The 13,175-nt window shown below is 46.6% G+C and overlaps 1 protein-coding gene across 3 annotated transcripts in view; it reads right to left on the bottom strand.

Moving 5' to 3' along the window:
* Positions 1–11,303: 11,303 nt before the first annotated feature.
* Positions 11,304–13,175, bottom strand: part of nisch (nischarin) — a 40,308-nt gene continuing 38,436 nt past the window's right edge. The window contains exons 20-22 of one of the 3 annotated variants that reach the window (XM_042324933.1): positions 13,007–13,168; positions 12,553–12,748; positions 11,304–12,151 (exon numbers count right to left, since the gene is read on the bottom strand). In XM_042324933.1, the coding sequence (XP_042180867.1) occupies positions 11,704–12,151; positions 12,553–12,748; positions 13,007–13,168 (806 nt within the window). In that variant the 3' untranslated portion in view covers positions 11,304–11,703. Of the gene's footprint in view, positions 12,749–13,006; positions 13,169–13,175 lie in introns of all 3 variants that reach the window. The other 2 variants (XM_042324928.1, XM_042324927.1) reach the window with 2 other exon arrangements.

Raw genomic sequence — 13,175 nt, 5'->3', positions numbered from 1 at the left:
TTTAACATTTTTGCTAAAATAATTATATTATTGATCGATTGTCTTTGACTTTTCAAATCACACAGTATTGCTATCTGCAGCGTTAGCTCCAGGTAAATGTTGCAATTCCTCAGCCATTCCTGGACCTGTGACCAAAAACGAGCTCCATGTGAAGATTATATTATTATATTATATACACTAACGTTCAAAGGTTAGGGGTCACTTATAAATGTCCTTGTTTTTGAAAGAAAAGCAACAAAAAAAAGTCCATTTAGAATAACATCTAATTGATCAGAAATACAGTGTAGACATTGTTAATGTTGTAAATGAATATGTTGTAATGGAATATCTACATTGGCGAACAGAGTCCCATTATCAGCAACCATCACTCCTGTGTTCCAATGGCACGTTGTGTTAGCTAATCCAAGTTTATCAGAGTTCCTCTGTCCAGTGTCTGTGTTCTTTTGCCCATCTTAATCTTTTATTTTTATTGGCCAGTCTGAGATATGGCTTTTTCTTTGCAACTCTGCCTAGAAGGCCAGCATCCCGGAGTCGCCTCTTCACTGTTGACATTGAGACTGGTGTTTTGCGGGTATTTAATGAAGCTGCCAGTTGAGGACTTGTGATTTGTCTGTTTCTCAAACTAGACACACTAATGTACTTGTCCTCTTGCTCAGTTGTGCACCGCGGCCTCCCGCTCTTTCTATTCTGGTTGGGGCCAGTTTGTGCTGTTCTGTGAAGGGAATAGTACACAGCGATCTTCAGTTTCTTGGCAATAACTCGCCTTCATTTCAGCCTTCATTTCTCAGAACAAGAATAGACTGATGTTTCAGAAGAAAGTTATTTGTTTCTGGCCATTTTGAGCCTGTAATTGAACCCACAAATGCTGATGCTCCAGATACTCAACTAGTCTAAAGAGTTTTATTGCTTCTTTCATAAGGACAACAGTTTTCAGCTGATATCATTGCAATAATGTTACCACCCTTTTTCTCCACAATTGTTAGTAGTTACTATCTTGTCTCATCGCTACAACTCCCGTACGGGCTCGGGAGAGACTATGGTCAAAAGTCATGCGTCCTCCGAAACACAACCCAACCAAGCCCCACTGCTTCTTAACACAGTGCCCATCCAACCCGGAAGCCGGCCGCACCAATGTGTCGGAGGAAACACCGTACACCTGGCGACCTGGTTAGCGCGCACTGCACCTGGCCCGCCACAGGAGTCGCTAGTGCACGATGAGACAAGGATATCCCTCCTGGCCAAACCCTCCCTAACAACGCTAGGCCAATTGTGCGTCGCCCCACGGACCTCCCGGTCGCGGCCGGCTGCGACAGAGCCTGGGTGCGAACCCAGAGTTTCTGGTGGCACAGCTACCACTGCGATGCTGGTGAGGGTAGGCAACAACATCTCCACCCCGCTGATCATCAACACTGGGGCCCCACAAGGGTGCGTTCTGAGCCCTCTCCTGTACTCCCTGTTCACCCACGACTGCGTGGCCACGCACTCCTCCAACTCTATCATCAAGTTTGCGGACGACACAACAGTGGTAGGCTTGATTACCAACAAGGACGAGACGGCCTACAGGGAGGAGGTGAGGGCCCTCGGAGTGTGGTGTCAGGAAAATAACCTCACACTCAACGTCAACAAAACTAAGGAGATGATTGTGGACTTCAGGAAACAGCAGAGGGAACACCCCCCTATCCACATCGATGGAACAGTAGTGGAGAGGGTAGTAAGTTTTAAGTTCCTCGGCGTACACATCACAGACAAACTGAATTGGTCCACTCACACAGACAGCATCGTGAAGAAGGCGCAGCAGCGCCTCTTCAACCTCAGGAGGCTGAAGAAATTCGGCTTGTCACCAAAAGCACTCACAAACTTCTACAGATGCACAATCGAGAGCATCCTGTCGGGCTGTATCACCGCCTGGTACGGCAACTGCTCCGCCCACAACCGTAAGGCTCTCCAGAGGGTAGTGAGGTCTGCACAACACATCACCGGGGGCAAACTACCTGCCCTCCAGGACACCTACACCACCCAATGTCACAGGAAGGCCATAAAGATCATCAAGGACAACAACCACCCGAGCCACTGCCTGTTCACCCTGCTCTCATCCAGAAGGCGAGGTCAGTACAGGTGCATCAAAGCTGGGACCGAGAGACTGAAAAACAGTTTCTATCTCAAGGCCATCAGACTGTTAAACACCCACCACTAACATTGAGTGGCTGCTGCCAACACACTGACTCAACTCCAGCCACTTTAATAATGGGAATTGATGGGAAATGATGTAAAATATATCACTAGCCACTTTAAACAATGATACCTAATATAATGTTTACATACCCTACATTATTAATCTCATATGTATACTTATATACTGTACTCTATCATCTACTGCATCCTTATGTAATACATGTATCACTAGCCACTTTAACTATGCCACTTTGTTTACATACTCATCTCATATGTATATACTGCACTCAATACCATCTACTGTATCTTGCCTATGCCACTCTGTACCATCACTCATTCATATATCTTTATGTACATATTCTTTATCCCCTTACACTTGTGTCTATAAGGTAGTAGTTTTGGAATTGTTAGCTAGATTACTTGTTGGTTATTACTGCATTGTCGGAACTAGAAGCACAAGCATTTCGCTACACTTGCACTAACATCTGCTAACCATGTGTATGTGACAAATAAAATTTGATTTGATGCAGTGCCGTAGCCCACTGCGCCACCCGTGAGGCCCTAATTTGATGTTATTTTAATGGACAGAAAATGTGTTTTTCAAAAAAACAAAAAGTAACATTCACATCGTCCACCGAAGTCCCCGTGCACAAGGAAGTGAAGATAACCTGGCTAAATGACTACCGCCCCGTAGCACTCACATCGGTAGCCATGAAGTGCTTTGAAAGGCTGGTCGTGGCTCACATCAACACCATCATGCCAGAAACCCTAGACCCACTCCAATTCGCATACCGTCCCAACAGATCCACAGAGGATGCAATCTCAATTTCACTCCACACTGCCCTTTCCCAGATGGACAAAAGGAACACCTATGTGAGAATGCTGTTCATTGACTACAGCTCAGCGTTCAACACCATAGTACCCACAAACCTCATCACTAAGCTAAGGACCCTGGGACTAAACACCTCCCTCTGCAACTGGATCCTGGACTTCCTGATGGGCCGGTAAGGGTAGGTAGCAACACATCTGCCACGTTGAACCTCCACACTGGGACCCCTCAGGGGTTCATGCTTAGTCCCCTTCTGTACTCCCTGTTCACCCACGACTGCGTGGCCAAGCACGACTCCAACACATGGAGTGGTGGGCCTGATCACCGACAACGATTTGAGCAAGACAAAGGAGCTGATAGTGGACTACAGGGAAAGGAGGACAGAACAGGCCCCATTCTCATCGACAGGGCTGAACTGGAGCGGGTTGAGAGCTTCAAGTTCCTTGGTGTCCACATCACCAATGAGCTATCATGGTCCAAACACAGTAAGACAGTCGTGAAGAGGGCACGACAACAGCTTTTCCCCCTCAAAGAGACTAAAACATTTTGACATGGGTCCCCAGATCGTCAAAAAGTTCTACAACTGCACCATCGAGAGCATCCTGACCGGTTGCATCACCGCCTGGTATGGAAACTGCTCGGGATCTGACCGTAAGGCGCTATAGAGGGTAGTGCGTACGGCCCAGTACATCACTGGGGGCCAAGCTTCCTGACATCCAGGACCTATATACTAGGCGGTGTCAGAGGAAGGCCCAAAAGAGTGTCTGACTCCAGGCACCCAAGTCATAGACTGTTCTCTCTGCTACCGCACTGCAAGCGGTACCGGAGCACCAAGTCTACAGTCGTGGCCCAAAATATTGGCACCCAATATAAGCTTCCACTTTTTTTCCAGTAACTCACAATTTTCCCCAAAATAAGTTGAAATTGAATAAAGTATTTGGTCTCCACAATTCTTTATTTCACTGTTAATATTACAGAATGTTTGTTTTTGAATCATAACTTAATATATCCATTTAAATCAGAAAATAAACAGACATGGCATTGACAAAATTATTGACACCCTAGACATAATATTTGGTTGCACAGTCTTTGGTAAAAAAAATAAAGTCAATCAAGCGCTTCCTGTAGCCAACGACGAGCTTCCTATAACCATCAATGAGCTTCCTCCACCTCTGTACTGGCAGTTTGGCCCACTCCCCTTGTGCAAACTGCTACAGCATCACACTACAATCCATGCTACAGCATCACACTACAATCCATGCTAAAATGTGGGATTTTGTCATATGCGAAAATGTGCCTTTTTAAAACGTTGTCTAACGTTAGTTAGTAGCCTTGTCAAGGATGACATATTGGGACACAACACTTTATAGACCCGGTGGAACTAAAGTAAATCTTGAATTTGGAGGTTTATGATCTTTAATATGCTGATTAGCATAGGGCTAACGTGTGCCAGGTTATCTGATGGGTCCAGCTGGTGAGATTAGCATAGGTCTGCCATGTTACCTGATGGGACCAGCGGGTGAGATTAGCATAGGGCTAACGTGTGCCAGGTTATCTGATGGGACCAGCTGGTGAGATTAGCATAGGGCTAACGTCTGCCATGTTACCTGATGGGACCAGCTGGTGAGATTAGCATAGGGCTAACGTGTGCCAGGTTATCTGATGTGACCAGCTGGTGAGATTAGCATAGGGCTAACGTGTGCCAGGTTATCTGATGGGACCAGCTGGTGAGATTAGCATAGGGCTAACGTCTGCCATGTTACCTGATGGGACCAGCGGGTGAGATTAGCATAGGGCTAACGTGTGCCAGGCTATCTGATGGGACCAGCTGGTGAGATTAGCATAGGGCTAACGTCTGCCAGGTTATCTGATGGGACCAGCTGGTGAGATTAGCATAGGGCTAACGTGGTTATCTGATGGACCAGCTGGTGAGATTAGCTGGGCTAACGAGGTTATCTGATGTGACCAGCTGGTGAGATTAGCATAGGGCTAACGTCTGCCAGGTTACCTGATGGGACCAGCTGGTGAGATTAGCATAGGGCTAACGTCTGCCAGGTTATCTGATGGGACCAGCTGGTGAGATTAGCATAGGGCTAACGTCTGCCATGTTACCTGATGGGACCAGCGGGTGAGATTAGCATAGGGCTAACGTGTGCCAGGTTATCTGATGGGACCAGCTGGTGAGATTAGCATAGGGCTAACGTCTGCCAGGACCAGCTGGTGAGATTAGCATAGGGCTAACGTCTGCCAGGTTATCTGATGGGACCAGCTGGTGAGATTAGCATAGGGCTAACGTCTGCCAGGTTATCTGATGGGATCAGCTGGTGAGATTAGCATAGGGCTAACGTCTGCCATGTTACCTGATTGAGATTAGCTGGGCTATGTTACCCGACCAGCTGGTGAGATTAGCATAGGGCTAACGTCTGCCAGGTTATCTGATGGGACCAGCTGGTGAGATTAGCATAGGGCTAACGTCTGCCAGGTTATCTGATGGGACCAGCTGGTGAGATTAGCATAGGGCTAACGTCTGCCAGGTTATCTGATGGGACCAGCTGGTGAGATTAGCATAGGGCTAATGTCTGCCAGGTTATCTGATGGGACCAGCTGGTGAGATTAGCATAGGGCTAACGTCTGCCATGTTACCTAATGGGACCAGCGGGTGAGATTAGCATAGGGCTAACGTGTGCCAGGTTATCTGATGGGACCAGCGGGTGAGATTAGCATAGGGCTAACGTCTGCCAGGTTACCCGATGGGACCAGCTGAGATTAGGACCAGGTTATCTGATGGGATCAGCTGGTGAGATTAGCATAGGGCTAACGTCTGCCATGTTACCTGATGGGACCAGCGTTAGCATAGGGCTGAGGTTACCCGATGGGACCAGCTGGTGAGATTAGCATAGGGCTAACGCTGCCAGGTTATCTGATGGGACCGGCTGGTGAGATTAGCATAGGGCTAACGTCTGCCAGGTTATCTGATGGGACCAGCTGGTGAGATTAGCATAGGGCTAACGTCTGCCAGGTTATCTGATGGGACCAGATTAGCATTATCTGCCAGGTTATCTGATGGGACCAGCTGGTGAGATTAGCATAGGGCTAACGTCTGCCATGTTACCTAATGGGACCAGCGGGTGAGATTAGCATAGGGCTAACGTGTGCCAGGTTACCTGATGGGACCAGCGGGTGAGATTAGCATAGGGCTAACGTCTGCCAGGTTACCCGATGGGACCAGCTGGTGAGATTAGCATAGGGCTAACGTCTGCCAGGTTATCTGATGGGACCGGCTGGTGAGATTAGCATAGGGCTAACGTCTGCCAGGTTATCTGATGGGACCAGCTGGTGAGATTAGCATAGGGCTAACGTGTGCCAGGTTATCTGATGGGACCGGCTGGTGAGATTAGCATAGGGCTAATGTCTGCCAGGTTATCTGATGGGACCAGCTGGTGAGATTAGCATAGGGCTAACGATTGCCATGTTACCTAATGGGACCAGCGGGTGAGATTAGCATAGGGCTAACGTGTGCCAGGTTATCTGATGGGACCAGCTGGTGAGATTAGCATAGGGCTAACGTCTGCCAGGTTATCTGATGTGACCAGCTGGTGAGATTAGCATAGGGCTAACGTCTGCCAGGTTATCTGATGGGACCAGCGGGTGAGATTAGCATAGGGCTAACGTGTGCCAGGTTATCTGATGGGACCAGCTGGTGAGATTAGCATAGGGCTAACGTCTGCCAGGTTATCTGATGGGACCAGCTGGTGAGATTAGCATAGGGCTAACGTCTGCCAGGTTATCTGATGTGACCAGCTGGTGAGATTAGCATAGGGCTAACGTCTGCCATGTTACCTGATGGGACCAGCTGCAATATAGTGTTCTATAACGTGCAAGTAAATCCAGGAATTGAATTGTCTGATGCACATTTTGACAGAGAGAGAGAGAGTTAAAATGTACACAGTTTCTAATGTTCATAGCATTTAATTTAGGTCAACAAAAAAATATATTTTTGCCATGTTGTCTTGCAGTATGTTTACTTTATCAGTATTGTTGTAAACAGAATGTGTTTTTTTTTTAACACCATGTAACTTTTCTTTCACATTCAGGCCAGGAAGACAAACAATGTTTTTGATCCTCTGAATCAAGTATGCCAAGTAACCTACACTATATGACCAAAAGTATGTGGACACCTGCTCATCAAAACATCTCATTCCAAAATCATGGGCATTAATATGGAGTCCCCCCACCCCCCCTTTCCGCTATAAAAGCCTCCACTCTTCTGGGAAGGCTTTCCACTAGATGTTGGAACATTGCTGCGGGGACTTCCTTCCATTCAGCAACAAGAGCATTAGTGAGGTCGGGCGTTTAGGCCTGGCTCGCAGTCAGCATTCCAATTCATGCCAAAGGTGTTCGATAGAGTTGAGGTCAGGGCTTTGTGTCAAGTTCTTCCACACAGCAGTAGTTATATAGGATGAACTAGAATACAGTATATATGAAGTGGACAGCAGTAGTTATATAGGATAAACCATGACTAGAATACAGTATATACACTACCGTTCAAAAGTTTGGGGTCACTTAGAAATGTCCCCGTTTTCCATGAAATGAGTTGCTAAATGAATAGGAAATATAGTCAAGACGTTGAGGTTATAAATAATTATTTTTAATTTAGAGAGAGACCAGAACGAAGGGTTCAGCAGACAAGGACATTCTGTTGACCAAGAACCCTTTGTTTTTCAACATGTTCTACTGACGATGGTTCTTGTTCCGGGCAAAGTGCATGTTCCTTCCTGATGACTGAGGCCGTAGTATCCCAAATAGCACCCCATTCCATTTATAGTGCACTACACTTGAGTTAACAAAACATTAGGAACACCTGCTTTTTTCCAGGTGAAAAGGTCCCTTATTGTTGTCACTTGTTAAATCCCCTTTAAATCAGTGTAGATGAAGGGGAAGAGACATGGTTAAATAAGGATTGTGAAGCTTCAAGACAATTTAGACATGGATTGTGTTTGTCTGCCATCTATAGTGACAAAATACAAGACTAAATATTTACAGTGCTTTCAGAAAGTCATCACTCTGCTGGACATTGTTTTGTTACAGCCTGAATTTAAAAATGGATTAAATTTAGATTGTCATCACTGGCCTACACACAATACCCCATAATGTGAAAGTGATCATGTTTTTAGAAATGTTTACAAATTAATTAAAAATAAAGAGCTGAAATGTCTTGAGTCAATAATTATTCAACCACTTTGTTATGGTAAGGAGCCTAAATGTGCTTAATAAGTTGCATGGTCTCACTCTGTGCAATAGTGTTTAACATGATTTTTTTAATGACTACCTCATCTCTGTACCCCACACATTCAATTATCTGTAAGGTCGAGCAGTGAATTTCAAACAGGTTCAACCATAAAGACCAGGGAGGTTTTCCAATGCCTCAGAAAGAAGGGCCCCTATTGGTAGATTGGTAAAAATATATAAAGCCGACATTGAATATCCCTTTGAGCATGGTGAAGTTATTAATTACACCATGAGGCTTTAAATGACTTTAAAACAGTTACAGAGTTTAATGGCTGTGATAGGAGAAAACTCAGGATGGATCAACAACATTGTAATTACTCCACAATACTAACATAATTGACAGAGTGAAAAGAGGAAAGCCTGTACAGAATAAAACATATTCCAAAACATGCATCCTGTTTGCAACAAGGCACTAAAGTAACACTGCAACAAAATGTGGCAAAGCAATTAACTTTTTATCCTGAATACAAAGTGTTGTGTTTGGGACAAATCCAATACAACACATTACTGAGTACCACTACATCATGTTATGGGTATGCTTGTAATCGTTAAGGACTGGTAAGTTTTTCAGGATAAAAAATAAATGAATTGGAGCTAAGTACAGGTGAAATCCTACAGGAATCCTGGTTCAGTCTGCTTTCCACCAGATACTGGGAGATGAATTTACCTTTCAGCAGGACAATAACCTAAAACACAAGGCCAAATCTGCACTGGAGTTGCTTTACCGAGAAGACAGTGAATGTTCCTGAGAAGCAGAGATACTGTTTTGACTTAAATCTACTTGAAAATGTATGGCAAGACCTGAAAATGGTTGTCTAGCAATGATCAACAACCAATTTGAAAAGATTAAATGGGCAAATGTTGCACAATCCCGGTGTGGAAAGCTCTTGGGAGATTTACCCAGAAAGACTCACAGATGTAATCGCTCCCAAAGGTGATTCTAACATGTATTAACTCTTATGTAATACTTATGTAAATTAGATATTTCTGTATTTCATATTTATTCAATTTGCTAACAATTCTAAAAACATATATTTTTTAGCTTTGTCATTATGGGGTCTTGTGATGTCATTATGGGGTCTTGTGATGTCATTATGGGGATGTCATTATGGGGTATTGTGATGTCATTATGGGGTATTGTGTGTAGATGGGTGAGAAATGTTTTATATTTAATCCATTTTGAGTTCAGGCTGTAACATAACAAAATGTGAAATCAGTGAAGGGGTATGACTATGTAAGTGCCTTTTGAATGGTGTACGGTGCCAGACGCACTGGTTTGTGTCAAGAACTGCAACGCTGTGTATCAAGAATGGTCCACCACCTAAAGGACATCCAGCAAACTTGACACAACTGTGGGAAGCACTGGAGTCAACATGGACCAGCATCCCTGTGTTACGCTTTCAATACCTTGTAGAGTCCCCGCCCCGACGAATTGAGGCTGTTCTGAGGGCAACTCAATGGGGTGCAACAAATGGGGTGCAACTCAATATTAGGACGGTGTTCCTAATGTTTTGTATAAGTGTATAGGCGTTAAGGTGCCATGGGGGAGGAAAGAAAAAGACAAAGACAAACAAATGACCAGCAATAATAACACTTTCATGTAAAAAAAAAAAAAAAAGATTATTTTTGATAAATATAAAATAATATTTAAGATTGGTATCATTCCATAATAAATGTACTTCAGAGACTATGGGTTGGGGGCGAAGCTATGGGTTGGGGCGGAGCTATGGGTTGGGGGCGGAGCTATGTACAAAGATAAATAAATATCACACTTGTGTGGACTGTACAAATTCCCAGGATGCATTTGGATTATAAATGATAAGAAACATCACAGAACTTCCTTTGAGAAGAGGAGGAACAGGGGAGGAAGAGGGGAAGGAGAAGAGGAATCTTTGGGGGATTTGATTCCCCGTTTGTCCCTTGTGTCTTGTTTGGTTAGTCCATCCACCAGCCTGTGAAGGCGGGTTACGGTAACGTAGTCCATCCACCAGCCTGTGAAGGCGGGTTATGGTAACGTAGTCCATCCACCAGCCTGTGAAGGCGGGTTATAGTAACGTAGTCCATCCACCAGCCTGTGAAGGCGGGTTATGGTAACGTAGTCCATCCACCAGCCTGTGAAGGCGGGTTATGGTAACTTAGTCCATCCACCAGCCTGTGAAGGCAGGTTATGGTAACTTAGTCCATCCACCAGCCTGTGAAAGCAGGTTATGGCAAGATAGTCCATCCGTTAGCCTGTGAACATTGGTTTGAAAGCTGCCATCTTTTCAGGGCTCAACAGTGCCACCATTCTACTCGTATATGTGTCTAAATATTTAGCTGTGTGATTCTAGCTTTAATATCTCAAATATTTTTCATTGTGCTCCTAAATTACTTTGTGTGCGCCAACATTTTTCAACAGGTGCACACATGCTCCTAGTAAAAAAGGTCAGCGTAGAGCCATGCTTTAAAACCTCCTGGAAGAAGAACCAGCCAGTCAGCCAGTGAGTTCTACCAGGCAGAAGAACCAGCCAGTCAGCCAGTGAGTTCTACCAGGCAGAAGAACCAGCCAGTCAGCCAGTGAGTTCTACCAGGCAGAAGAACCAGCCAGTCAGCCAGTGAGTTCTACCAGGCAGAAGAACCAGCCGGTCAGCCAGTGAGTTCTACCAGGCAGAAGAACCAGCCAGTCAGCCAGTGAGTTCTACCAGGCAGAAGAACCAGCCAGTCAGCCAGTGAGTTCTACCAGGCAGAAGAACCAGCCAGTCAGCCAGTGAGTTCTACCAGGCAGAAGAACCAGCCAGTCAACCAGTGAGTTCTACCAGGCAGAAGAACCAGCCAGTCAGCCAGTGAGTTCTACCAGGCAGAAGAACCAGCCAGTCAGCCAGTGACTTCTACAGGCAGAAGAACCAGCCAGTGACTTCTACAGGCAGAAGAACCAGCCAGTGACTTCTACAGACAGAAGAACCAGCCAGTGAGTTCTACAGACAGAAGAACCAGCCAGTGACCAGTGAGTTCTACAGGCAGAAGAACCAGCCAGTCAGCCAGTGAGTTCTACCAGGCAGAAGAACCAGCCAGTCAGCCAGTGACTTCTACCGGCAGAAGAACCAGCCAGCCAACCAGTGACTTCTACCGGCAGAAGAACCAGCCAGTCAGTTCTACCGGCAGAAGAACCAGTCAGGCAGCCAGTGAGTTCTACAAGCAGAAGAACCAGTCAGGCAGCCAGTTAGTTCTACAGGCAGAGGAACCAGTCAGCCAACCAGTGACTTCTACAGGCAGAAGAACCAGTCAGCCAACCAGTGACTTCTACAGGCAGAAGAACCAGTCAGCCAACCAGTGACTTCTACCGGCAGAAGAACCAGCCAGTCAGCCAGTGACTTCTACAGGCAGAATAACCAGCTAGTTAGCCAGTGACTTCTACAGGCAGAATAACCAGCCAGTCAGCCAGTGAGTTCTACAGGCAGCTCCCTACTACACAGCACTTCCCACTGTCTTGCTAACAGACATATCAGCCTCTCCCTGCTGTCTGCTCCGGGGACATAGATACACCACAGTACCTCGCTCTCTGTTCTGCCACAACTCCTCCCCTTCTCCCCTCCTCCTCCTCCTCCCACCTCCTCCTCTTCTCCAAAGTGGTCCATGGTAAGCTGACAGAGGAGGTCTGGCCCAGGGACATCGTCGAAGACTAACGTCAGCGCCTGAGGGTACGTCTGGTAACCCATGAGGACTCTATCCAGGTCTCTTATTCGTCGAGCGTCGGTCAGTTGGTACTTGTCTCGGGGAGGGGGCTCCTTGGCAAAGTCCGGCAGCGGGTAGCTGATATAATCCTCATCCAACAGGAAAACGTCTGTGCTGGTTAGGATCAGAGTCTTAGGATGGAGGACAGGCCTGGGGGTGGAGGGAGCCTGGGGAGGCAGGCTCTGTTGGGGGATATGGGGCCTGGTGGAGGGGCTGGGCCTGGAGCCTGGGGGTAGGGGTGAAGACGGGGTTGGCTAGCAGAGACCGGGCTCTGGGGGTGGAGGTGAGACTTTCTATCCCCCTGCAGACCCCCAGTGGAAGTCTGTCTGTCTGCAGCTGGGGCCTGGGAGAAACCTAGCCCCTGGGTCTGGGAGAAGCCTAGCCCCTGGGTCTGGGAGAAACCTAGCCCCTGGGTCTGGGAGAAACCTAGCCCCTGGGTCTGGGAGAAACCTAGCCCCTGGGTCTGGGAGAAACCTAGCCCCTGGGTCTGGGAGAAACCTAGCCCCTGGGTCTGGGAGAAACCTAGCCCCTGGGTCTGGGAGAAACCTAGCCCCTGGGTCTGGGAGAAACCTAGCCCCTGGGTCTGCACCTGGAAGACCAGGACGTAGAGCAGGATATTACAGCTGGATGCCCCAGAGGGACCTTTCCTCTCGGCTACGATAAAGGTCAGGTCTCCAATCTCTTCTTCGCTGGGGTAGATGAACTTTACCCTGCTAGAGTGGACCAGTTCATAGTTCCCCATCTTACCTGGGAGTAGACAACACAGTAGGACAAAAAGGACTCATTTAGTTTGGTACGTCAACACAGTAGGACAAAAAGGACTCATTTAGTTTGGTACGTCAACACAGTAGGACAAAAAAGACTAAGTCTTAATCCCAAATAGAACCCCCTAGATTCTACCCATGTTATTGTGGAGATCTGTTTCTTAAACCTAGACAATCCACTCACATCTCCACAAGGGCATTTTACTGATGAAAACGTACAGATGTAAAACGTTATGAATACCTGTAGATTTATTTCCAAACTGTGTGTAGAAGTCTTGTTCGGAGGGTTCAGGAGAGGGTAGTTTGTCCTGTAGAGAGAGGACCGTCATCAGCTGCTGCAGGAAGCGGTGTGTCCCGTAACTGTCCCTCGTCAGACAGCAGATGATGTGGTCCGCTGACGGTCCTGGAGA

Source organism: Oncorhynchus tshawytscha, linkage group LG07 (assembly GCF_018296145.1).
Source record: "Oncorhynchus tshawytscha isolate Ot180627B linkage group LG07, Otsh_v2.0, whole genome shotgun sequence".
Taxonomy (NCBI): Eukaryota; Metazoa; Chordata; class Actinopteri; order Salmoniformes; family Salmonidae; genus Oncorhynchus; species Oncorhynchus tshawytscha.
The sequence above is the reverse complement of the archived record's forward strand: the minus strand, read 5'-3'. Positions and strand labels throughout refer to the sequence as shown.